The 26,164-nt window shown below is 48.0% G+C and overlaps 1 protein-coding gene, 1 long non-coding RNA gene and 1 gene segment (V, D, J or C); 2 read left to right on the top strand and 1 right to left on the bottom strand.

The window, feature by feature from the left end:
• Positions 1-279: 279 nt before the first annotated feature.
• On the top strand, positions 280-16,550 carry LOC101070387 (amphiphysin-like). The gene is made up of 22 exons (XM_029831166.1): positions 280-447; positions 1,446-1,526; positions 1,671-1,725; positions 1,797-1,891; positions 2,144-2,239; positions 2,309-2,416; positions 2,491-2,576; positions 2,667-2,742; positions 3,894-3,976; positions 4,191-4,329; positions 6,717-6,836; positions 7,655-7,738; positions 7,930-7,956; positions 9,353-9,376; positions 9,578-9,778; positions 11,418-11,447; positions 12,494-12,625; positions 13,827-13,955; positions 14,029-14,073; positions 14,265-14,453; positions 15,248-15,349; positions 15,774-16,550. Exons 1-22 carry the CDS (start codon positions 379-381, stop codon positions 15,876-15,878), a joined length of 2,076 nt encoding a protein of 691 aa, XP_029687026.1. The 5' UTR covers positions 280-378; the 3' UTR covers positions 15,879-16,550.
• Positions 16,551-17,355: 805 nt separating this feature from the next.
• On the top strand, positions 17,356-21,343 carry LOC115247923 (immunoglobulin lambda variable 3-1-like). The segment is given in 4 exon segments: positions 17,356-17,492; positions 17,568-17,881; positions 18,263-18,301; positions 21,282-21,343. Coding segments are annotated over 4 exon segments (423 nt in total).
• Positions 17,890-21,355, bottom strand: LOC115247927 (uncharacterized). The gene is made up of 3 exons (XR_003886986.1): positions 21,218-21,355; positions 18,180-18,326; positions 17,890-18,094 (listed from the first exon to the last, which is right to left on the bottom strand). It is a non-coding gene; the product is annotated as an uncharacterized lncRNA (long non-coding RNA).
• Positions 21,356-26,164: the final 4,809 nt, after the last annotated feature.

Raw genomic sequence — 26,164 nt, 5'->3', positions numbered from 1 at the left:
GGCGCTATGCTGCCCCCTGCTGGACATCTGTGGTAACACAAACTCACTGCGGTCTCAAAGGCGACCGGACGATGACGCATGCGCAAAGCTGTCATCATTTATTTGGTCTGTATACTCAACATACTTCCCCTCATACGCACACGCGCACAGAGACACGTCTGTGGTTGTGTGAGAGAGTGCGTATGTGCGTGCGTGCGTGCGTGCGTGTGTGTGTGACCGTTAAATCGGCAGAAAACAACTTGATCCAACCAGCTGAAGCGTGGAGCCCCGCCCCTTCACGCACAGTCCCCTCCCCCGTCAGGACGTCTCTCTCCGTTAATCTCTCTCCCCCGCTCTCTCCCTCTCTCCCCCCTCTCTCTCTGCCTCGCTGCAGTCATCATGGCGGAAATTAAAACGGGTATTTTCGCGAAGAACGTGCAGAAACGTCTAAATCGCGCGCAGGAGAAGGTAAGAGTCGCTGTGGCGGTGAAGCAGGGTGAGGGATGGAGGAGGTGGTGGAGGAGGAGGTGGAGGAGGAGGACACCTAGAGGGCTTGAGGCTGGAGGCCTGTAGCTCCGGACGGGAGTCATGCAGGTTTAATTCGGTGATTATTGTCATGAATCGGGTTTTACTGAGTCTGACACGGCGGATGACGTCATGATGTGGCCGAAATGGCACATTTAAGAGGGTTTAAAACCGGATCAGGCGGGCCAGCATTTGGATTGGATGACGATGGTTCGACGTCGGATTAGCATGACTTTAACGGCTCGTGGTGACGTCACACCTGGGCTATATCGTGCCAACATCTGACTTTTGTGAAGAAAGGATGGTGGGGGGGTTGTCCCCAGTGTGGTGACGTCACGCATTACGTGGACATGCTACCCACACAGAAGACACCAATAACAGCAGTAACACCAGTAACGTCAGTGGTCCGTCCCGTTTGGGTCTGTGACTGGGAACTGTCCGTGGTGCTGAAGCTGGGAGAGTCTCAGCACCAGTTTATTCTGAGTGCTGAGAAGTTGGGAGATTCAGTTGAGGATAAAAGTCCAGCTTGTCCCCTGTGAGACCCCGTCCTCCTCCCCAGATGTCTTAGGGGTGTCCTGAGTGGACGGGAGCTGCCAGTAGAGGACGTGCATGAGGACACAACGTTGCTTCTGCCTTTGTCCAACCATCTTCTCATCATTTTGGGTTTTTTAACGTTCAAGCTGGACGTCCCGAACTGGTTGACCAGTGGCTCCAGTACATTTGGCCGAATATTAATGAAATGAAAGATGATTGGACATATTTCATAGATTATTGTAAAGATCTGCTCTCCTGTTTGTGAGATACGGAGGTGGGTCCATGTACGGGGCTGCTCGTGTGGCGCTCAGCTTGGGACGCGATCTTTTAAGCAGATCTGAGTCCTCAGTAGCTCCATGAACACGGCTCCTGGTCTGAGCCTCCTTCTTACTTTGATTCATTTCCAGGTGCTGCAAAAACTTGGAAAAGCAGACGAGACCAAAGATGAACAGTTTGAACAAGTGGTCATCAACTTCAGGAGACAGGAGGTAAGACAGGAACATCTGAGGTGCTTCCAGAACCCTGCAGAAGCCATTTTAGCTTGGCAACCTGACAGCATGTCATCTTCTGTGTGTGTGTGTGTGTGTGTGTGTGTGTGTGTGTGTGTGTGTGTGTGTGTGCGTGCGTGTCAGTCGGAGGGGTCTCGTTTGCAGAGGGAGATGAAGGCCTACATGATTGCCATTAAAGGTGACAGAACGATGGTACCTTGACTGTCACACGCTGAGGTAAGTGCCTGAACGTAGCGCTTGTCCCTGCAGGGATGCAGCAGGCTTCCATCAACCTCACTCAGTCTCTGCACGAGGTCTACGAGCCAGACTGGCACGGGAAGGACGATGTTCTGAGCATCGGGAAGGTCAGAACCAGGGAAACCTGAATGCATCACACTAAGTTTACACCTACACGCTCAGACCGTACACGCGCCTACGCGTCCATGGACCGAGTGCATGTGGACGAGATCGACACCTGTAGCACGAACAGCAAAGCACCTGAACGCATCATGCACATCTGGAAACCTAGCAAAGGAGCCCAAACCACCCAGGAGGGAGACAGGTGTGACAGGACATGGACGCGTCCCACAAACTGACTGCAGTTGTGTCTTCTGCAGGACTGTGATGCATTGTGGGAAGATTTCCACAATAAGCTGGTGGACTCGACCCTGCTGAACTTGGACGCGTACCTTCAAAACTTCCCCGACTTGAAAGTAATGAATGGTTTTGTTGGTAAAGTGTTGGAAGTTTTGTTGTCTAAGATGGACTTTGTGACGTCTCAGGGACGCGTGTCCAAGAGGAGCAGGAAGCTCATCGACTACGACAGCGCTCGCCACCACGTGGAAACGCTGCAGATGTCAGGGATGAAGAACGACCGGAAGATGATGAAGGTGAGTGGGCGGCTGGGAGCAGCTGCCCTCCCTGCCGGTGTCTCCTCTCATGTCCAAACGTGTCCTGGGTGCAGGCGGAGGACGAGCTGAAAAAGGCTCAGCAGGTGTTCGAGGAGCTGAACAGCAGCCTCCAGAATGAGCTGCCGACTCTGTGGGACAGGTGACTCTCAGCTCACCTGACACCTCCAGGCCTTCCTGGACGCTGCACCCCCCACTTGGTAGCTCAAACCTAACGTCCTCTCCTCTGCAGCCGGGTGGACTTCTACATCGGCACCTTCAAGAGCGTGACCAGGCTGGAGGCCAGGTTTCACCGGGAGATCTCCCTGGTGAGTGGACATTCACAGCTGGGGAGCAGTGAGCTGGGGGGGGGGGCAGACGTGTGAGGGACGGAGTCCATGGACGGATCTGAGGGTGGGGAGCCAGAGGGGAGCATGACTGACACCCGGGGTGTGTTGAGAGGACCAAGGTCAGTCAGGGTCCTCCAGCTGGGGGACGGGGACGTGGACCAGGACGGAGACGGAGACAGACGGAGGTGACAGAGGTGACGACAGACGGAGGTGAGGGAGGTGACGACAGACGGAGGTGACAACAGACGGAGGTGACGGAGGTGACGACAGACGGAGGTGATGACAGACGGAGGTGACGACAGACGGAGGTGAGGACAGACGGAGGTGAGGACAGACGGAGGTGACGACAGACGGAGGTGACGACAGACGGAGGTGACGACAGACGGAGGTGACGGAGGTGACGACAGACGGAGGTGACGACAGACGGAGGTGACGACAGACGGAGGTGAGGACAGACGGAGGTGAGGACAGACGGAGGTGAGGACAGACGGAGGTGACGACAGACGGAGGTGAGGACAGACGGAGGTGAGGACAGACGGAGGTGAGGACAGACGGAGGTGAGGACAGACGGAGGTGATGACAGACGGAGGTGACGACAGACGGAGGTGAGGACAGACGGAGGTGACGACAGACGGAGGTGACGACAGACGGAGGTGAGGACAGACGGAGGTGAGGACAGACGGAGGTGACGGAGGTGAGGACAGACGGAGGTGAGGACAGACGGAGGTGACGACAGACGGAGGTGACGACAGACGGAGGTGAGGACAGACGGAGGTGATGACAGACGGAGGTGACGACAGACGGAGGTGAGGACAGACGGAGGTGACGACAGACGGAGGTGACGACAGACGGAGGTGAGGACAGACGGAGGTGAGGACAGACGGAGGTGAGGACAGACGGAGGTGACGACAGACGGAGGTGAGGACAGACGGAGGTGACGGTGCTGATGGGGGTTGTTAGAATTTTAACATCTCCAAGAAAATGAAAGATGGCAGGAAAATCAAGAGTCCACCACGACAACGGTGGAGCAGACTGGTTTAGATCCCAGTGTGTGTGTGTGTGTGTGTGTGTGTGTGTGTGTGTGTGGAACAGCCTGCCGTCAGTGCTCAGGTGCTCGTGTCACCCTGCAGGTGTGCCGGCAGCTCTACGAGGTGATGACCCAACTGGCTGAACAGCACTCGGACAAAGTCTTCACCATCCAGGGGGCGCCGAGGTCAGAGGCCATTTCCACACACACTCTTTCTGACAGAGGTCCCAGGCTGGTTGCAGGGTCGGTTCCATCCAGGGTCCATCCTGGATCCAGGCTGAAGCCAGCCTGGATCCAGGATGGTTCCAGGACAGCACTGTAAATGGAGAAGGGTGGTCTGATCCTGTCCTGGGTTCATGGCTTCATATCTGACATGTGACGTACTGGTCTGGTCTCTCAGTGATTCGGGACCCCTGCGGCTGGCCAGAACTCCATCCCCACCAGAAGACGAGAGTCCACCTGACAGTCCAGACACCAGCTCCAATCACATGCTCCGCCCGGTCTCACCTGGACCCCCGCGGCCCAAATCCCCCACACAGGTACAGTGAGTCCTCCTTGGTTCAGACCTCTCCTCAGTTCCAGGTTGGGATTAACATCTGTGTTGGAGGATCTGCTCATTCTGAGACCATCATAAACCAGTTTCATGGAAAGATCTCAGACGTCTGGTCCACATCAACACTTCTGTGAACCATCTGGAACGACTGGAGCAGCTTCTCCTCAGCAGGACCAGAAGGTTCCTCCTCTGAGGCTTTGGAGAGCCGAGCAGCTCCGCGTCACATGATCACCGATTGTTGACAGTTTCAATCTTTGTTGCTTCTCTGAACTTGGAGGATGTTTCAGTAACTTTGTTTCCTTTGCTGCTCTCGTTTGTCTGTTCATTGGTGAGTGAACCAGTTCCACCTGTTTCTGTGTTCCACCTGTTTCTGTGTTCCACCTGTTTCTGTGTTCCACCTGTTTCTGTGTTTCACCTGTTTCTGTGTTTCACCTGTTTCTGTGTTTCACCTGTTTCTGTGTTCCACCTGTTTCTGTGTTCCACCTGTTTCTGTGTTTCACCTGTTTCTGTGTTTCACCTGTTTCTGTGTTTCACCTGTTTCTGTGTTCCACCTGTTTCTGTGTTCCACCTGTTTCTGTGTTCCACCTGTTTCTGTGTGTCCGTCTGTTTCTGTGTTTCACCTGTTTCTGTGTTCCACCTGTTTCTGTGTTCCACCTGTTTCTGTGTTCCACCTGTTTCTGTGTTCCACCTGTTTCTGTGTTCCACCTGTTTCTGTGTTTCACCTGTTTCTGTGTTCCACCTGTTTCTGTGTTCCACCTGTTTCTGTGTGTCCGTCTGTTTCTGTGTTCCACCTGTTTCTGTGTTCCACCTGTTTCTGTGTTCCACCTGTTTCTGTGTTTCACCTGTTTCTGTGTTTCACCTGTTTCTGTGTTTCACCTGTTTCTGTGTTCCACCTGTTTCTGTGTTCCACCTGTTTCTGTGTTCCACCTGTTTCTGTGTGTCCGTCTGTTTCTGTGTTTCACCTGTTTCTGTGTTCCACCTGTTTCTGTGTTCCACCTGTTTCTGTGTTCCACCTGTTTCTGTGTTCCACCTGTTTCTGTGTTCCACCTGTTTCTGTGTTTCACCTGTTTCTGTGTTCCACCTGTTTCTGTGTTCCACCTGTTTCTGTGTGTCCGTCTGTTTCTGTGTTCCACCTGTTTCTGTGTTCCACCTGTTTCTGTGTTCCACCTGTTTCTGTGTTCCACCTGTTTCTGTGTTCCACCTGTTTCTGTGTTCCACCTGTTTCTGTGTTCCACCTGTTTCTGTGTTCCACCTGTTTCTGTGTTTCACCTGTTTCTGTGTTCCACCTGTTTCTGTGTTCCACCTGTTTCTGTGTGTCCATCTGTTTCTGTACGTATATAACAACTGTTGCTGTTATATACCTGAAAGTAGCATTTACTCTGGTGAGATCTGGTGTGTGTGTGTGTGTGTGTGTCTGTCTGTGTCTGTGTGTGTGTGTCTGTGTGTGTGTCTGTGTCTGTGTGTGTGTGTCTGTCTGTGTCTGTGTGTGTGTGTGTGTGTGTGTGTGTGTAAAATAGGTGTTAGCAGTTGAATCCAACAAGCTCTAGAAATAACTGCAGTCAGGACCGATAGAGGAAGAGCTGAGATCTTGGTCACTGCAGCATCAGAACCTTCAGAACTTCCTGGAGAATCCAAAGTTCTGTGTGAGTCGTTGGGTTTTTCAGATATCAGCTGTAGAGGACGGAGAGCTGGGCTCAACCTTCGACGAGCTAAACTCCATGTTGAACCTGCTGCGTTCTCCATCTGGGAGAAACTTTCCTCATCATTTAATTAAACCCAGTTAAACACCAGTCGGATCTTCAGCCACCAGAAACAGAAACCACGTTTCTCCACATTTCCTCACAAAACCAAAAATTCGGGATGGATTTTGGGAGAGCTGATATCTGAAACGGGGGCCGAGCCAGTCCCGCCAGAGCCTAAACCCAGAAGGGTCTGGTCTCCTGAACCTCTGCAGAGCAGCCACGGCACCCACCACCGCTGCTGGCGAGGTTAGTTAGCAACGGTAGCTGCCCTGAGTCCAAAACCTGAGCAAACCTGGGGGGGGGGGCACATTTGAGGAACCATCTGAACGCTGTCGTCTAGATGGTGGCACAGAAAACCAGCTGTGGTGGGACTGGGTGGACCTCTATCACCCAAACGCTGCCTACAAAGACCTGGGGAGAGAAGGAGCCCCTGAGTTTTTGTGAAGTGATTTAAATGAATGAAAGCTGCTGTTGGAACATGCTCAGAAGTGGTTTCAGGCCACTTTACTGGACAGATGACCTAGGGTTCATCTGTCGGTGGCATGTTCCTGGAACACACCTGCCTTTCATCAGTGCTGAGAACGGTGGCTGCTTGGCTCCACCCGTCTTCATGGTCACCTTTCTACTGCAGCTCAAAAAGGGACCACCAGTGCCTCCTCCACCCAAGGTCACACCCACCAAGGAGGTCGCAGAGGAGCAGATCATCGACTTCTTCGGAGGAGAGTTCCTGCCAGCACCCTCGCCCTTGCAGGTCAGTGTGTGTGTGCGTTTTACTAGACAAGTGAGGACATTTGTGCTGGCCCTTTAAAGGACAGTTTTAGGGTTAAGACCTGGTTTTAGGCTTGAGGTGAGAGGTCAGGGTGAGAGGTCAGGGTTAGAGGTCAGTGTGAGAGGTCAGGGTGAGAGGTCAGCGTGAGAGGTCAGTGTGAGAGGTCAGGGTGAGAGGTCAGGGTTAGAGGTCAGTGTGAGAGGTCAGGGTGAGAGGTCAGGGTTAGAGGTCAATGTGAGAGGTCAGGGTGAGAGGTCAGGGTTAGAGGTCAGTGTGAGAGGTCAGGGTTAGAGGTCAGGGTGAGAGGTCAGGGTTAGAGGTCAGTGTGAGAGGTCAGGGTGAGAGGTCAGGGTGAGGTCAGGGTTAGAGGTCAGGGTGAGAGGTCAGGGTTAGAGGTCAGTGTGAGAGGTCAGGGTGAGGTCAGGGTGAGAGGTCAGGGTTAGAGGTCAGGGTGAGAGGTCAGGGTGAGGTCGGTGTGAGAGGTCAGGGTGAGAGGTCAGGGTTAGAGGTCAGTGTGAGAGGTCAGGGTGAGAGGTCAGCGTGAGAGGTCAGTGTGAGAGGTCAGCGTGAGAGGTCAGGGTGAGAGGTCAAGAGATTAGATGGTTAGGGTAAGAAGCTGGGGGGTGAATTATGTCTGTAATTATGTCTCACAAAGATAAAAGTATACAAAGGATGTGTGTGTGTGTTTTATGAGTGTGTGTGTGTGTGTGTGTGTGAGTGAATCTTCGGTGTGTATGTATCTGATTGTGTGTGTATAATCATATATATTGTATTGTTGTTGTTGTTGTTGTTGTCCACAGCCTAACGAACTTCCGGGACAATCGCTGCTGGATCTGGACTTGGATGCTTTTCAACCAGATGAGAGTGTGTCACCAATACCACAGGTTAGGGTTGGCAGTGGTACACAGGCGACCCACTGGCTAACTGTCCTAGCACCTGTACACCTGTGTATCATAGCTTAGGTCGTGGGTTGTTCTTTTGTAACCAGTCGTTGGATTTGAATTAGGCTGAAGATGGGCTTTGTTTTCTGGTTCTGCTGATGACGCCTCACGCTTTTGTCCTCTGGCTCTTTCAGACCGCCGTTCCGTGGGACATGTGGTCGGTGAGTCTCTAAGTGATAAGCCTAACCCTGGGATTAGCAAGAAAAGTCAAGCTGATGTAAATTTCATTAGCTTAGCTTAGCTTAGCTGAGCTGAGCTCGTGTTAGAAGCAGATATTTTAAATGGAACCCAACTTCATTTGCTAAACATTCTTCAGACTTCAGAAAACTCAACAACAAACATCAACTCACTTATATGCCACTATTGTTGGTACTGTTGCAATGCATTCTGGGTAACAGGTAACGTCCAGCCTTAATGACACAGAGAGCAGGAAAACTCAGTCAGGAGGCCGGTGAGGACATTCAGACAAGTGAGGAGGCCACAGTCGGACCACCCGGAGAGGACGTGGCAGCTCTCAGGGCGTCCTCAGGCCTGAAGACCTGAGGATGAAGACCTGAGGATGAAGACCTGAGGCTGAAGACCTGAGGCTGAAGACCTGAGGATGAAGACCTGAGGATGAAGACCTGAGGATGAAGACCTGAGGATGAAGACCTGAGGCTGAAGACCTGAGGATGAAGACCTGAGGCTGAAGACCTGAGGATGAAGACCTGAGGATGAAGACCTGAGGATGAAGACCTGAGGCTGAAGACCTGAGGCTGAAGACCTTAGGATGAAGACCTGAGGCTGAAGACCTGAGGCTGAAGACCTGAGGCTGAAGACCTTAGGATGAAGACCTGAGGATGAAGACCTGAGGCTGAAGACCTGAGGATGAAGACCTGAGGCTGAAGACCTGAGGATGAAGACCTGAGGCTGAAGACCTGAGGCTGAAGACCTGAGGATGAAGACCTTAGGATGAAGACCTGAGGATGAAGACCTGAGGCTGAAGACCTGAGGATGAAGACCTGAGGCTGAAGACCTGAGGCTGAAGACCTTAGGATGAAGACCTGAGGATGAAGACCTGAGGATGAAGACTTGAGGCTGTTACACACTCGGGGACAAGTTGGCCCTGATTGGAGAGTAGGATGCACTTTTTCATGCGGTGGTGTTGAAGAACATCCTGTAAAACCAGATGAAGACACCTGAATGGGCAATAAATCAGAGGAGCCAACACGGTTGACTGAGGAGGAGCGCCTGTACAGTCGTGCACAGAGCGTGCACGAGGTGCTTGCTGCATTGGGAGGGGCCTCAAGTGGCAGCATTAGTTATGTAAATCCACTAGTCAGTGTTGCACTAACAAGTAGCGTTACCTTCATCTCCATCTTCTGTCATGGGCTGAGGCCCGGCAGCGACCCACTAAGGTCAGAATCCCAGAATGCATTTCACCCTCAGTGTAATGTAGAAAATACGACAAAGATCACAGAACAGTGGGCTTCCCGTTAACTAAACTAGTCAAACCGATCATCTCAAGCTCTGTCAGCATCAACTGTTCAATGATTCTGTTGTTTCTTTGTTTTTAAGGCAAACTCCCAGACAGCTCAGCCTGTGAGTAAAGAACTCAACTGTTTCCCACATCTTCTAACATCTTCTCACATGTTCTCACATGTGCAGACCAGATTAGTGCTGGTCTCCAGAGCTTCAGAGAGGCTCCCAGTTGAAGCCCATCCACCCAGTATAACCCAGTTCCTCCTCAGAGCAGGCTGGGACGGTGTACATTTTAACACATTCCCTGCCTTTTCCATGCAGGGTGCAGATGCCAGTTTTGGTGCTGACTGGTCTGCAGACTTTGGTTCCAGCTCAATAAGTGGAGGGGCCATTCCAGGCATTGAGTCCTCTGCTGCAGGGGTGGAGGGGGCACAGGATGCTGCTCAGAGTGGGCTCCACCCAGAGGGAGACACAACTACAGGACCCCCAGAGGGTGGAGCAACAACAGCAGCCGAAGGAGAGGTTAGCAGCTGGGACTCTCAAACAAACTATCAACTCCAACCCTCTGGAGATGAGGCAGAGCAGGGAGGTCCAGGTGGAGATCCAGCAGATCATGAAGCACGCAGGAAATCCACCCCAGGACTTGTGTTCACCAATGAGTATGGGGAACAGATCGAGGGCAGCACAGAGGACAAGGAGGGGAAGTGTTTCAGGTCAGATGGGTCAGGGTCTGAGTACGAGACTGCTGAAGAGTGGGCTGATGGAGGTCAGGGAGGAGGCTGGGTGAGCCCAGATGATGAACGTTCCTGTACAAATCAAGTTCCACTTAAAGTGTCAGACGGGTTGGAAGCTGGACATGAGGCTGCAGAGCAGGAGTTATGGAAGAGTGACGAAGAAAAGTGTTCAGCTGATGAAGAGTTGGCACGGAACACTGGTACACAATCAGTTTCCAGAGATCAGGCAGGTGAGCAAGGCACGCTCACTTTCACCTGTGAGCCACAAACAGGAAGTGTGTTTAACGAAAACCCCTCAGATAACAAGGGAGGTGCGTTTGATTCAGATCCCACGACTGAAGCACAGGGAGGAGGTGCGTTTGATTCAGACCCTTTTGCAGAAACACAGGGAGGAGGTGCGTTTGATTCAGACCCTTTTGCTGAAGCACAGGGAGGAGGTGCGTTTGATTCAGACCCTTTTGCTGAAGCACAGGGAGGAGGTGCGTTTGATTCAGACCCTTTTGTTGAAGGACAGGGAGGAGGTGCGTTTGATTCAGACCCTTTTGCTGAAGCACAGGGAGGAGGTGCGTTTGATTCAGATCCCACGACTGAAACACAGGGAGGAGGTGCGTTTGATTCAGACCCTTTTGCTCAAACAGAAAGTGGAGGTGCGTTTGATTCAGACCCTTTTGCTGAAACACAGGGAGGAGGTGCGTTTGATTCAGACCCTTTTGCTGAAACACAGGGAGGAGGTGCGTTTGATTCAGACCCTTTTGCTGAAACAGAAAGTGGAGGTGCGTTTGATTCAGACCCTTTTGCTGAAACACAGGGAGGAGGTGCGTTTGATTCAGACCCTTTTGCTCAAACAGAAAGTGGAGGTGCGTTTGATTCAGACCCTTTTGCTCAAACAGAAAGTGGAGGTGCGTTTGATTCAGACCCTTTTGCTCAAACAGAAAGTGGAGGTGCGTTTGAGTCAGACCAGTGTGTCAACAGTTTCCCAGAAACATGTTCAGGTACTGAAGATGGCGTCTGGACCTCCGAGCCCTGGCGGGACTCTGCATCCGTCTCAGCTGAGGGAGTTAAAGCTGTAAACAGAATTCACAAAGAACCAGAAAATTCAGACATGTCAGAAGATGAAGCTGCAAACCGAAGACTTGGAAAGTTGTATCAAGAGCTAGATACAGAGAAGGAAGAGGTATTGGTCTTTCTCAACTCCGCCCTGTGGTAGAAACCAGCCTCGTGTAGAAATGAATGGAGAATCCTTTATGGTGTCTTCTACCCTTCCACAGAGTCCTCAAACCTGGACCCCAGCCTGAGCTCCTCCTACACCTCCTCTTGCTTGCTTTATCTGTGTGTCCATCCCATCCTCCGGTTCCACATTTGGTTATCTTTAAGGTGTCACCGTTGCAGCGTGCTAACAATGTTTGTGTCTTTGTGCTTTACTCCAGGTCACCAGTGCGTTTAATGGCCTGTCCCAGGTAACCTGTTCTAATCTGTTAAACGGGTCTGAGATTGAACCTTTGCTTGACTGGCTGATGAACCCCTCCACCAGACGGATCCCTCAGAACGGAGGGAGGAATCGATTGGATACCATCATGTGATTGAGTCATGTGTCTTCTCCACCGGGGAGACAACAACAACAACAACAACAACAACAACAACAACAACAGCAAATATAGCAACAACAACAACAGTAGCAGCAACAACAACAACAAATATAGCAACAACAACAACAAATATAGCAACAACAGCCCACAAAGGTTGAATGTCAGTCAGAACCAAAGAGGTTTTGAATGAAAGATGTGTGTCGGACCAGTAAAGTGTGTTTTGTGAATCATCATGACCAATGTGGGTCAGTGTTAGTTAGTGTGGGTTAGTGTGGGTTATTGATAGTGTGGGTTAGTGTTAGTTAGTGTGGGTCAGTGTTAATTAGTGTGGGTTAGTGTTAGTTAGTGTGGGTCAGTGTTAGTTAGTGTGGGTCAGTGTGGGTTAGTGTTAGTTTGTGTGGGTTAGTGTTAGTTAGTGTGGGTCAGTGTTAGTTAGTGTGGGTTAGTGTTAGTTAGTGTGGGTTAGTGTTAGTGTGGGTTAGTGTTAGTTTGTGTGGGTTAGTGTGTTAGTATTGGTCAGTGTGGGTTAGTGTTAGTTTGTGTGGGTTAGTGTGTTAGTGTTAGTCAGTGTTAGTTAGTGTGCGTTAGGGTTAGTGTGAGTTAGTGTGGGTTAGTGTTAGTGTAGGTTAGTGTTGGCTTAGTATTCGTATGGGTTAGTATTAGTGTAGGTTAGGGTTAGTGTGGGTTAATTTCAGTCTGTGTGGCTTAGGGTTCGTATGGGTTAGTGCTAGTCAGTGTGGGTTAGTGCTCATTAGTGTGGGTTAGTGTTAGTTAGTGTGGGTTAGTGTTAGTCAGTGTGGGTTAGTTAAAGTACTGTAACGGTTAGTCTGGCATGTTGATGTTGAGGGTTTAGTGGAAGTAAATGTTATAATGTGACTCGTTGTGACTCGTTTGTGTTTCACCTGTCTGCTCCCCAGGATGCGGCTCCGCCCTCTTTTTTTGCTGATTTTGATAAAATGGTAAGTTTAACCAGGTCAGGCTTTATAGACAGGTTTAGTTTAACGAGGTTCATCAGTTTCAGAAAAATGGGTTTCAGATTTGAAAATTGTGTAAATTGAAAGCAGAGAAAGTGCTGGAAACCTGCTGCTGTTATCAGGCTGATCAGTATTGATAGAGATCATTAGTGATCTGCTGACGTTTGCATCTGACAGCATCTTCAGATGGTAACCAAGGTCCAACAGTGCAGTTGTGGTTTAGTCTAGTTCTATTAGTGATTCATCTAGATCACATTATCTCCTATTAAGAAACTCAGTTCTAGTTCTGGTTCGAGTTGAAAGGAACATGTCAGGAGCCAGTTTTGGGTTCACACCAAGTTTTCTCTACAAGAACGAGGTTAAAACAGAACCAAGTGAGGTTCCTGAAGCTCCAGACACAGAAGCTCCTGAGGAACAGGAGGCTACAGCTCCCCCTGCTGGTGAGGAGCCCGCAGCACCTGCTGAAGAAGAGGAAGAGAAGAGTGAAGAAGAGGAGGTGAAGCCGACTACAGCTCCTTCCACTGAGGAAGAGCTGGAGCCCACTGTTGCTCCCTCTGATGAAGTGATGGAGGAGACTGAAGCGCCACCTGCTGGTGAGGAGGACACAGAGGGATCAGGCAGTCTGGAGGAGGAGAAGCCAGTCGTAAGTGAACAGCATGATCTTCATCCTTGATACATCTGGTCAGTCGGCAGGTTCATCTTCATCATCACCACCATGGCCAGGAGTATCTTCATCATCAGCAAACTCATCATCAAGATGATCTTCATCAGCAAACTCATCATCCTCATCAAGATGATCTTCATCATCAAACTCATTATCCTCATCAAGATGATCTTCATCATCAGCAAACTCATCATCAAGATGATCTTCATCATCATCATTAAGATTATCATCATCATGATCTTCATCACCATCCTCATCAAGATGATCTTCATCATCAAACTCATTATCCTCATCAAGATGATCTTCATCATCATCATTAAGATTGTCTTCATCATCATCAAGATGATCTTCATCATCAGCAAACTCATCATCAAGATGATCTTCATCATCAAACTCATCATCAAACTCATCATCCTCATCAAGATTATCTTCATCATCATCAAGATGATCTTCATCATCATCATTAAGATTATCATCATCATGATCTTCATCACCATCCTCATCAAGATGATCTTCATCATCAGCAAACTCACCATCATGAAGACCTTCATGATGATGATGATCAAGATGATCTTCATCATCATTAAGATTGTCTTCATCACCATCAGGATTATCTTCATCATCCTCATCCTCATCATCTTGTATCAATCAATACTTCACTCAGTTTCTAATAAACGTGAATGTTTTCGTTTGAAGGTACCTGAGGAACCTTCATCCATCCAGGAGGCGGAGCTTGATGAGGTTTCTTTTTCATTTGTGTTGATTTTGCTTGTTTTCGATCTTAATACGTCTTAAATAAAAATGTTGTCTGTAGATTCCTGGTGCTGACCAAACATGTGCGGATGAAGCAGCTCCGCTGGTAAATATAAAGAACAACAACAACAACAACAACACTAATAATAATAGTTTTGGGGGCCGCTGACACGATTGTCTCATTAATGTGAATGAAGTTCAAACCCTAAATCAGAGCTCCCTCATTGGAGACGAGTGTTTCAGCTCCTCTGACCCGGTTCTGTTTTGATCTGGGATCACGTCTTCCTGTCGTTGCAGGAAAACATGCCGATCCCGTCAGTGATCATCGAACCCGCCTCCAGTAATGAAGGTGACGACGACCGCGATGGTGACATCATCTCGCCCACCGCCGCCAGTGACAACGATGTGACCACGGTGAGCCAGACCATGAAACACATGAGTCCATCTGGAGGCGTGTCCGGGCTCCCGGATGACTTCCTGTACAAGGTGAGACTTCCTTCAAGGCCAATAATCCGACCCGGACCCTGACCCTGATCCTGATCCTGATCCTGACCCTGATCCTGATCCTGATCCTGATCCTGACCCTGACCCTGACCCTGATCCTGACCCTGATCCTGATCCTGATCCTGACCCTGATCCCGACCCTGATCCTGACACTGACCCTGATCCTGACCCTGATCCTGACCCTGATCCTGACCCCGACCCCGATCCCGACTCTGATCCTGCCCCTGTCTCTGACCCTTAGCCTGATCCTGATCCTGATCCTGACCCTGACCCTGACCCTGACCCTGACCCTGATCCTGACCCTGATCCTGACCCTGACCCCGATCCCGACTCTGATCCTGCCCCTGACCCTGACCCTGATCCTGATCCTGATCCTGATCCTGACCCTGACCCTGACCCTGACCCTGATCCTGATCCTGATCCTGACTCTGACTCTGAACCCGACCCCGACCCTGATCCTGACCCTGATCCCGACCCTGACCCCGACCCTAATCCCGACCCCGACCCTGACCTTGATCCCGACCCTGATCCCGACCCTGACCCCGACCCTGACCCTGACCCTGACCCTGAGCCTGAGCCTGAGCCTGAGCCTGATCCTGACCCCAACCCTGATCCCGACCCTGACCCTGAGCCTGAGCCTGATCCTGATCCCGACCCCAACCCTGATCCCGACCCTGACCGCGACCCGACCCGACCCTGATCCTGACCCTGACCCTGACCCCGACCCTGACAGGAAGTTCCCAGCAGGACCACAGGTGACACCTCTGTGTCTTCAGGTGGAGACGATGCACGACTTTGAAGCAGCCAACTCAGACGAACTTGAACTGAAGAGAGGTGACGTGGTTCTGGTGGTGCCCACCGAGTCGGCGGAGGATCAGGTGAGAATGGAACCAGACACACCTGCCAGGACCACAAACACATTTGAATATTTCAGCTGTGTGGCTGAAACCTTGATTACATTTGTTTGTCAGTCAAAACATTTGAACCTTTTTATTGTCACTAAAACTCAAAAACGTCCGAAAGAAAAACCCCACAAACACGAGTTGACAAAGTTCTGCTGAGACCCAGGAGAACCACAGGAGAACCACAGGAGAACCACAGGAGAACCACAGGAGAGCTTCGCTCAGGTGGAGACGTGCTAAATGGAGCAGGTGCATAAAACAAAGGCGTCACCTGATGTCACTGTTGCTCCGACTACAGAAAACAGCCGCAGGTGTTTAGGGATGAGCTGAGCTCAGATTGTCCTGCGTTAACGTTGCGCTGTTGTTGTTGTTGTTGTTGTTGTTGTTGTTGTTGTGGCAGGACGCTGGTTGGCTCACGGGTATCAAAGAAAGCGAGTGGTTAGCACGCGGTGCTAGCGCCCAGAAAGGACTGTTTCCAGAGAACTTTACGCAGCGTTTGGAATAAGAAGACTCGCGACGCTGTAAAAAACAAGACGTGAGCAGAAGTTTGAGGCAACATCAGAGCAACATCAGCAACTGCCTGGAGGCACCTGGTGCAACCGTGGGCAGGTCACCACCAGGTTCCTCTGCACAGCAAACTGGTGCCAACGTCTCGTTTGATCCTGGAAATTACGAAGCATGACGTGATAGTCTGGCCCCCCCACAAACAACCAATATTCTCCTGTTGTTGGAAGACGTGACTTTAACTGGGAAAAACATCTGGACCGGAACAGCGGAAGAAAAGAGAGAAAAAGATCCTCTGTTGCTCCAGACGTGTTTGATTGCTGTGGAATATTCTAGAATCTGTAGTCATGTGACCTATTTAAATGTTCTGGAGTCTGCCAGGGAGTCGGTGAGGACGCGTCCGTTGGCGAGTTCCTACCTGCGAGTGTTTGGTGATCAAGTCTCTGTTCTGTGTTTCTGCCAAAATAATGTTGCTTATTGATTTAATAGTAGAGCTAATTGATCCAGACCATAAGTCACAGCGACGCTGTTTGATGCAATTTATGTTGTGTGTTTATTCCTGGTGTGTTGGACACTTCTGATGTCACTTCCTTTGACCTTGATGGTGTAGATCCGTGACCTTGATGCCACAAATCACTTGTTTATGTCATCAATAAATGAGTCCTGGGAACATTTTGGCTTCTTTATCGTTCATGATCCAACCGCACACATACAGTTGGGGGGGGGGGGGGGGCAGAGCTTCCATGAACTTTGAGCAGAACTGACGTCAGCAGGAAGCATCAGAACTGGAGGATGAAGAGTGAAGAACAGCAAAGTCTTGAAAATGTGAAACATTCCAAACGTCACAAACTTCTTCACTTTATTTCATCCTCCTCAAACTCATGAACAAATCTCAAGGTCACAATATCTGCAGAGGATCAATGAAGGTCACGTGAAGCCGTCAGAGGCTTCTTCTCCCATCGTTCCTCCATGAAGGTGCTGAGAAGAAGCTGAGTGGATGCTGCTGAGGCGGGCAGAAGCCAGAAGACCTGGCCTGTTAAATGGGTCCACAGGTGTCTTCTGGAAGGTTCTGCAGCCTGAGAACCTGTTGCAGACGATGAGCAGGTGCAGCAGGCCAGAGTGTGACTGTGGGGACGAGACCGATAAAATCACTTCCTGTGCTGCGGCTGTGTGCTTCCTGTGACGGTGTCCTAGCAACAGTGAAACCACACGTTCTGGGGGAGCGACGCTGAAAGAGACGCAGAAACCTTCACAGCAACCTTCGGCTCCTTGCAGCATCTTCTCACCACATTTATCTTCTGGACGTTCACAGTCACGTCAATAAAATGTAAACATCAACTCTGAGCAAAAGGGAAACCTTGAAAATCTGTTCATAGGTTCTAATCGTGATGATTTATCTTTGATGTTTTAGAGAAATGAATGAGCAGAAGCACATTTCAGAGCTGCTGAGACTGCTGTCGTCATGGAGACCTGTTTCCTGTTTGTGGTGAGGTGGGCGGGGCATCAGCAGCAGGGGCTGATGGGGGCTGAGAGGAGCTGGATCAGTCCTGCCTCCGGCCCACCAAAGCAACAATGCAGCCGTTCACACCTGCGGCTCTCTGCTTCCTCTGCTCAGGTGAGTGTTTCCAGCCAGCCAGGACACGACCACCACACACACGCTGACTTAAGCTGCCTGTCCCCGTCTCTACAGGGCTGGTTGTCATAGAAACGCAGCTGACCCAGGACCAGATCTCAGTGACCCGCAGAGCTGGTAAAATTGCCTCAATAAGCTGTGGAGGAATCGATGAGTGTGGTAGTTATGTGTTGTGGTACCAGAAGAAGGAATCAGGCACGTTTGAATTGCTCCTGGATATTGATAAGAGAGACAGTCAAATCGAGCGGTACTCTCATGCTGAGAAAGATGATTTCTCAGCTAGGATTCAGCAGAACAACTGTGAGTTGCTCATCTTCTCAGTTAAACCCTCTCACGCTGCCTCATATTACTGCTCCTGTTGGAAGAGTGGATCCACAGTGAGAGAAGATGTGAGGCACCTGAACAAAAACCAGCTGCTGTGGATCAATATCCTTTCTGATGGAAACCTGATGTCTGGAACCAGAAAGACCTGATGTCTGGAACCAGAAAGACCTGATGTCTGGAACCACGAAGACCTGATGTCTGGAACCAGGAAGATCTGATGTCTGGAACCAGGAAGATCTGATGTCTGGAACCAGGAAGATCTGATGTCTGGAACCACAAAGACCTGATGTCTGGAACCAGGAAGACCTGATGTCTGGAACCAGGAAGACCTGATGTCAGAGTCACCTGTACTGAAACAGGAATCTTCAGGATCAGAACCTCGACTCAAATGTTCAGCAGCAGATTTTGTCCTTCTCCGTTTCACTGTGTCTGGATTTTTGGATCTGGAACCAGACTCGTCGTCTCAGGTGAGAATCAAACTTTGCTCCAAACCTTTTAATAACGATCAAAAGACAAAAAAGAAATATTGACACACTCAAGAAGATTATCTATAAAACCATAAACACAAGAGCACAGACGGGAATTTAGCTGGATTCATCCATGGATTATTGGTGAATAAATGGGTCGATTATCAGTGGATTATTGGTGAATAAATGGGTAGATTATCTGTGGATTATTGGTGAATAAATGGGTAGATTATCTGAGGATTATTGGTGAATAAATGGGTAGATTATCAGTGGATTATTGGTGAATTAATGGGTAGATTATCTGTGATTATTGGTGAATAAATGGGTAGAATATCTGTGGATTATTGGTGAATAAATGGGCAGATTATCTGTGGATTATTGGTGAATAAATGGGTAGATTATCGGTGGATTATTGGTGAATAAATGGGTAGATTATCTGAGGATTATTGGTGAATAAATGGGTAAATTATCAGTGGATTATTGGTGAATTAATGGGTAGATTATCTGTGATTATTGGTGAATAAATGGGTAGAATATCAGTGGATTATTGGTGAATAAATGGGTAGATTATCTGTGATTATTGGTGAATAAATGGGTAGAATATCTGTGGATTATTGGTGAATAAATGGGCAGATTATCTGTGGATTATTGGTGAATAAATGGGTAGATTATCGGTGGATTATTGGTGAATAAATGGGTAGATTATCGGTGGATTATTGGTGAATAAATGGGTAGATTATCGGTGGATTATTGGTGAATAAATGGGTAGATTATCTGTGGATTATTGGTGAATAAATGGGTAGATTATCTGTGATTATTGGTGAATAAATGGGTAGAATATCAGTGGATTATTGGTCAATAAATGGGTAGAATATCAGTGGATTATTGGTCAATAAATGGGTAGATTATCAGTGGATTATTGGTGAATAAATGGGTAGAATATCAGTGGATTATTGGTGAATAAATGGGTCAATTATCGGTGGATTATTGGTGAATAAATGGGTCGATTATCGGTGAATAAAAGGGTAGATTATCGGTGGATTATTAGAGAATAAATGGGTAGATTATCAATAGACTATTGGTGAATAAAACGGTAGATTACCAGTAGATTATCGGTGAATTAATGGGTAGATTATGGGTAGATTATTTGTGAATAAATGGGTAGATTATCAGTGGATTATTGGTGAATTAATGGGTAGATTATGGGTAGATTATTTGTGAATAAATGGGTAGATTATCAGTGGATTATTGGTGAATTAATGGGTAGATTATCGTAGATTATTGGTGAAAAAAGGGTCGATTATCGGAAGATTATTGGTGAATAAATGGGTAGATTATCAATGGATTATTGGTGAATAAATGGGTAGATTATCTGTGGATTATTGGTGAATAAATGGGTAAATTATCAGTGGATTATTGGTGAATTAATGGGTAGATTATCTGTGATTATTGGTGAATAAATGGGTAGAATATCAGTGGATTATTGGTGAATAAATGGGTAGATTATCTGTGATTATTGGTGAATAAATGGGTAGAATATCTGTGGATTATTGGTGAATAAATGGGCAGATTATCTGTGGATTATTGGTGAATAAATGGGTAGATTATCGGTGGATTATTGGTGAATAAATGGGTAGATTATCGGTGGATTATTGGTGAATAAATGGGTAGAATATCGGTGGATTATTGGTGAATAAATGGGTAGATTATCGGTGGATTATTGGTGAATAAATGGGTAGATTATCGGTGGATTATTGGTGAATAAATGGGTAGATTATCTGTGGATTATTGGTGAATAAATGGGTAGATTATCTGTGATTATTGGTGAATAAATGGGTAGAATATCAGTGGATTATTGGTCAATAAATGGGTAGAATATCAGTGGATTATTGGTCAATAAATGGGTAGATTATCAGTGGATTATTGGTGAATAAATGGGTAGAATATCAGTGGATTATTGGTGAATAAATGGGTCAATTATCGGTGGATTATTGGCGAATAAATGGGTCGATTATCGGTGGATTATTGGTGAATAAAAGGGTAGATTATCGGTGGATTATTAGAGAATAAATGGGTAGATTATCAATAGACTATTGGTGAATAAAACGGTAGATTACCAGTAGATTATCGGTGAATTAATGGGTAGATTATGGGTAGATTATTTGTGAATAAATGGGTAGATTATCAGTGGATTATTGGTGAATTAATGGGTAGATTATGGGTAGATTATTTGTGAATAAATGGGTAGATTATCAGTGGATTATTGGTGAATTAATGGGTAGATTATCGTAGATTATTGGTGAAAAAAAGGGTCGATTATCGGAAGATTATTGGTGAATAAATGGGTAGATTATCAATGGATTATTGGTGAATAAATGGGTAGATTATCTGTGGATTATTGGTGAATAAATGGGTGGATTATCCGTGGATAATTGGTTAAAAATGGGTAGATTATCGGTGGATTATTGGTGAATAAATGGGTAAATTATCGGTGGATTATCGGTGAATAAATGGGTAGATTATCAATGGATTATTGGTGAATAAATGGGTCGATTATCAGTGTATTATTGTTGAATAAATGGGTAGATTATCAATAGATGTTTGGTGAATAAATGGGTAGATTATCAGTGGATTATTGGTGAATAAATGGGTAGATTATCGGTAGATTATTGGTGAATAAATGGTTAGATTATCAATGGATTATTAGTGAATAAATGGGTAGATTATCTGTGGATTATTGGTGAATAAATGGGTAGATTATCGGTAGATTATTGGTGAATAAATGGGTAGATTATCAATAGATTATTGGTGAATAAATGGGTGGATTATCTGTGGATTATTGGTGAATAAATGGGTAGATTATCGATTATGAATGAGTTGTGTGAGCGCACGATGTGCATGTGTGGTTGAGCTGACCTCTGACCTCCAGCGTTGACCCCTCAGGGCCAGTGAGAGCAGTAACTCTGGTGTCTCACCACAGATGCGGCGCTGGTCCAGCCTGTGTTGAGCGTGTACCCAGCAGCATCCAGAGATCCTCTGGAGGGGAGGACCGCCCTGCTGTGTGTGGCCTCAGACATGGTTCCTCCTCTGGTGAGGTTCTCCTGGAGGAGACAACGGGCCGACAGCGCTGTGGAGGAGTCACCTCCTGCCCATGAAGAAGAGCTGCAGCTCAGAGAGCCGGGCCGCATCACCTCCATCAGACTGCTGGACCGGGACGCCGTCCACACCTATAAATACCGCTGCTCCGTGCAGCACGAGGGGGGGACGGTGAAGGCCCAGTCCCAGCAAGGTGCTGATGTCCTGTCCCTCAGCCATCTTGAGACACCTTCAGGTGGGCTGATCTTTCTTCTTCACTGTGTTTGTCTTCCAGAGGTTGCACCAGTTCGCCCGTCCATCCCTACGTCTGTCCCCCCGTCCATCACCCCGACTGTCCCCCCGTCCATCCCCCCGTCCATCCCTCCGTCCATCCCCCCGTCCATCCCCCCGTCCATCCCTCCGTCCATCCCCCCGTCTGTGCTGAGGATGAAGCTGCTCTCTTTTGTCTACACGGCCCTGATGATGAAGAGTCTGCTGAGCTGCTGTGGAATCTCTCTGCTCCTCTTCCTCACCAACAACCAGAAACAGGCTGACTGACTGGTTCCAGTCCACCATCCTGTCTCGTCCTCTCACTGCTTCCTTTTCCACTGGGACTTTTCCTCTCGCAGAATAAAAGCTTCTCTCCAGCAATAATAACTGTAATTTGCCAGCTTTGATCAATAAAGTAAATGTGTCTGAACAGGAAGCTGAATCCTCGTTGTGAGGTCACCAAACTCTTCGTGGTTTGATGTCATTTTTTCATCTTTGTTGATGAATTTCTGGACCGATGACAGCGTCTCGATCACTTCCTGTTTGACATGTTTGTTATTAGGAAGCGGCAGAATGAGACGGTTGCTGCTCACATGTTGATCTTTAGGGACGATATTGGAAGACACAGAAGATTTCCTGTTTATTACGGAGAAATCCAGAAATGGTTCGTTGATCATTACATACAAATTAAGTCCGAATAATTCTAAAAGTGTCCAGAAGATAAATGTGGTGAGAAGATGCTGCAAGGAGCCGAAGATTGCTGTGAAGGTTTCTGCGTCTCTTTCAGCGTTGCTCCCCCAGAACGTGTGGTTTCACTGTTGCTAGGACACCGTCACAGGAAGCACACAGCCGCAGCACAGGAAGTGATTTTATCGGTCTCGTCCCCACAGTCACACTCTGGCCTGCTGCACCTGCTCATCGTCTGCAACAGGTTCTCAGGCTGCAGAACCTTCCAGAAGACACCTGTGGACCCATTTAACAGGCCAGGTCTTCTGGCTTCTGCACGCTCAGCAGCATCCACTCAGCTTCTTCTCAGCACCTTCGTGGGGCACAAATTAGTCAGTAAAATCCCTTCTGGAAGGGGATCAACAGGATCGGCTCAAATCAGCATTTCCCTTCTAACAATAGTTGATATTTAAAACCCGTTTGGAAGCATCTCCACAGGATCTTCAGCAACGTGAGTTGTGATGGAGGCCCCAAGATTCAGGTCAGGATTATGAAGTCAGTGACCAGATAAACCAGAACAACTGCTCTTCATCTTTAGGCCCCTTTAGCAAACTAGAGAAAAGCACTGGGCGCTGTGGGGCTTTGATGTTTCAGATCAAAGTCTCTCTGGAATCTACGTTACCAACTGAATCAGCTCTTCCTTGGTCCACCATCAGCGCCTCCTGAAGACATTAAAATCCGGCCGTGCCGTGGACAAGGAGGGGAAGTGTTTCAGGTCTCCAGATGGGTCAGGGTCTGAGTACGAGACTGCTGAAGAGTGGGCTGATGGAGGTCAGGGAGGAGGCTGGGTGAGCCCAGATGATGAACGTTACTGTACAAATCAAGTTCCACTTAAAGTGTCAGACGGGTGGGAAGCTGGACACGAGGCTGCAGAGCAGGAGTTATGGAAGAGTGACGAAGAAAAGTGTTCAGCTGATGAAGAGTTGGCACGGAACACTGGTACACAATCAGTTTCCAGAGATCAGGCAGGTGAGCAAGGCACGCTCACTTTCACCTGTGAGCCTCAAACAGGAAGTGTGTTTAACGAAAACCCCTCAGATAACAAGGGAGGTGCGTTTGATTCAGATCCCACGACTGAAGCACAGGGAGGAGGTGCCTTTGATTCAGACCCTTTTGCTGAAGCACAGGGAGGAGGTGCGTTTGATTCAGACCCTTTTGCTCAAACAGAAAGTGGAGGTGCGTTTGATTCAGACCCTTTTGCTCAAACAGACAGTGGAGGTGCGTTTGATTCAGATCCTTTTGCTCAAACAGAAAGTGGAGGTGCGTTTGAGTCAGACCAGTGTGTCAACAGTTTCCCAGAAACATGTTCAGGTACTGAAGATGGCGTCTGGACCTCCGAGCCCTGGCGGGACTCTGCATCCGTCTCAGCTGAGGGAGTTAAAGCTGTAAACAGAATTCACAAAGAACCAGAAAATTCAGACATGTCAGAAGATGAAGCTGCAAACCGGAGACTTGGAAAGTTGTATCAAGAGCTAGATACAGAGAAGGAAGAGGTATTGGTCTTTCTCAACTCCGCCCTGTGGTAGAAACCAGCCTCGTGTAGAAATGAATGGAGAATCCTTTATGGTGTCTTCTACCCTTCCACAGAGTCCTCAAACCTGGACCCCAGCCTGAGCTCCTCCTACACCTCCTCTTGCTTGCTTTATCTGTGTGTCCATCCCATCCTCCGGTTCCACATTTGGTTATCTTTAAGGTGTCACCGTTGCAGCGTGCTAACAATGTTTGTGTCTTTGTGCTTTACTCCAGGTCACCAGTGCGTTTAACGGCCTGTCCCAGGTAACCTGTTCTAATCTGTTAAACGGGTCTGAGATTGAACCTTTGCTTGACTGGCTGATGAACCCCTCCACCAGACGGATCCCTCAAATATAGAAACAACAACCAATATGTAAACAACAACAACAAATATAGCAACAACAGCCCACAAAGGTTGAATGTCAATCAGAACCAAAGAGGTTTTGAATGAAAGATGTGTGTCGGACCAGTAAAGTGTGTTTTGTGAATCATCATGACCAGTGTGGGTCAGTGTTAGTTAGTGTGGGTTAGAGTTAGTTAGTGTGGGTTAGTGTTAGTTAGTGTGGGTTAGTGTTAGTGTTAGTTAGTGTGGGTTAGTGTGGGTTAGTGTGGGTTATTGATAGTGTGGGTCAGTGTTAGTTAGTGTGGGTCAGTGTTAGTTAGTGTGGGTTAGTGTTAGTTAGTGTGGGTTAGTGTTAGTGTTTGTTAGTGTGGGTTAGTGTGGGTTAGTGTGGGTTATTGATAGTGTGGGTCAGTGTTAGTTAGTGTGGGTTAGTGATAGTGTGGGTTAGTGTTAGTGTGGGTTAGTGTGGGTTAGTGCTAGTTAGTGTGGGTTAATGTTAGTGTGGGTTAGTGCTCATTAGTGTGGGTTAGTGTTAGTGTTAGTTAGTGTGGGTTAGTGTGGGTTAGTGTGGGTTAGTGATAGTGTGGGTCAGTGTTAGTTAGTGTGGGTTAGTGATAGCGTGGGTTAGTGTTAGTGTGGGTTAGTGTGGGTTAGTGCTAGTTAGTGTGGGTTAATGTTAGTGTGGGTTAGTGCTCATTAGTGTGGGTTAGTGTTAGTTAGTGTGGGTTATTGTTAGTCAGTGTGGGTTAGTGTTAGTGTGGGTTAGTGTTGGCTTAGTATTGATATGGGTTAGTATTAGTGTAGATTAGGGTTAGTGTTGGTCAGTGTGGGTTAGTTAAAGTACTGTAACGGTTAGTCTGGCATGTTGATGTTGAGGGTTTAGTGGAAATAAATGTTATAATGGGACTCGTTGTGACTCGTTTGTGTTTCACCTGTCTGCTCCTCAGGATGCGGCTCCGCCCTCTTTTTTTTGCTGATTTTGATAAAATGGTAAGTTTAACCAGGTCAGGCTTTATAGACAGGTTTAGTTTAACGAGGTTCATCAGCTTCAGAAAAATGGGTTTCAGATTTGAAAATTGTGTAAACTGAAAGCAGAGAAAGTGCTGGAAACCTGCTGCTGTTATCAGGCTGATCAGTATTGATAGAGATCATTAGTGATCTGCTGACGTTTGCATCTGACAGCATCTTCAGATGGTAACCAAGGTCCAACAGTGCAGTTGTGGTTTAGTCTAGTTCTATTAGTGATTCATCTGGATCACATTATCTCCTATTAAGAAACTCAGTTCTAGTTCTGGTTGGAGTTGAAAGGAATATGTCAGGAGCCAGTTTTGGGTTCACACCAAGTTTTCTCTACAAGAACGAGGTTAAAACAGAACCAAGTGAGGTTCCTGAAGCTCCAGACACAGAAGCTCCTGAGGAACAGGAGGCTACAGCTCCCCCTGCTGGTGAGGAGCCCGCAGCACCTGCTGAAGAAGAGGAAGAGAAGAGTGAAGAAGAGGAGGTGAAGCCGACTACAGCTCCTTCCACTGAGGAAGAGCTGGAGCCCACTGTTGCTCCCTCTGATGAAGTGATGGAGGAGACTGAAGCGCCACCTGCTGGAGAGGAGGACACAGAGGGATCAGGCAGTCTGGAGAAGGAGAAGCCAGTCGTAAGCGAACAGCATGATCTTCATCCTTGATACATCTGGTCAGTCGGCAGGTTCATCTTCATCATCACCACCATGGCCAGGAGTATCTTCATCATCAGCAAACTCATCATCAAGATGATCTTCATCAGCAAACTCATCATCAAGATGATCTTCATCAGCAAACTCATCATCAAACTCATTATCCTCATCAAGATGATCTTCATCAAACTCATCATCCTCATCATCATGATCTTCATCACTATCCTCATCAAGATGATCTTCATCATCAGCAAACTCACCACCATGAAGA

Source organism: Takifugu rubripes, chromosome 22 (assembly GCF_901000725.2).
Source record: "Takifugu rubripes chromosome 22, fTakRub1.2, whole genome shotgun sequence".
Lineage (NCBI taxonomy): Eukaryota > Metazoa > Chordata > Actinopteri > Tetraodontiformes > Tetraodontidae > Takifugu > Takifugu rubripes.
This window is presented reverse-complemented; position numbering and strand designations above follow the sequence as displayed.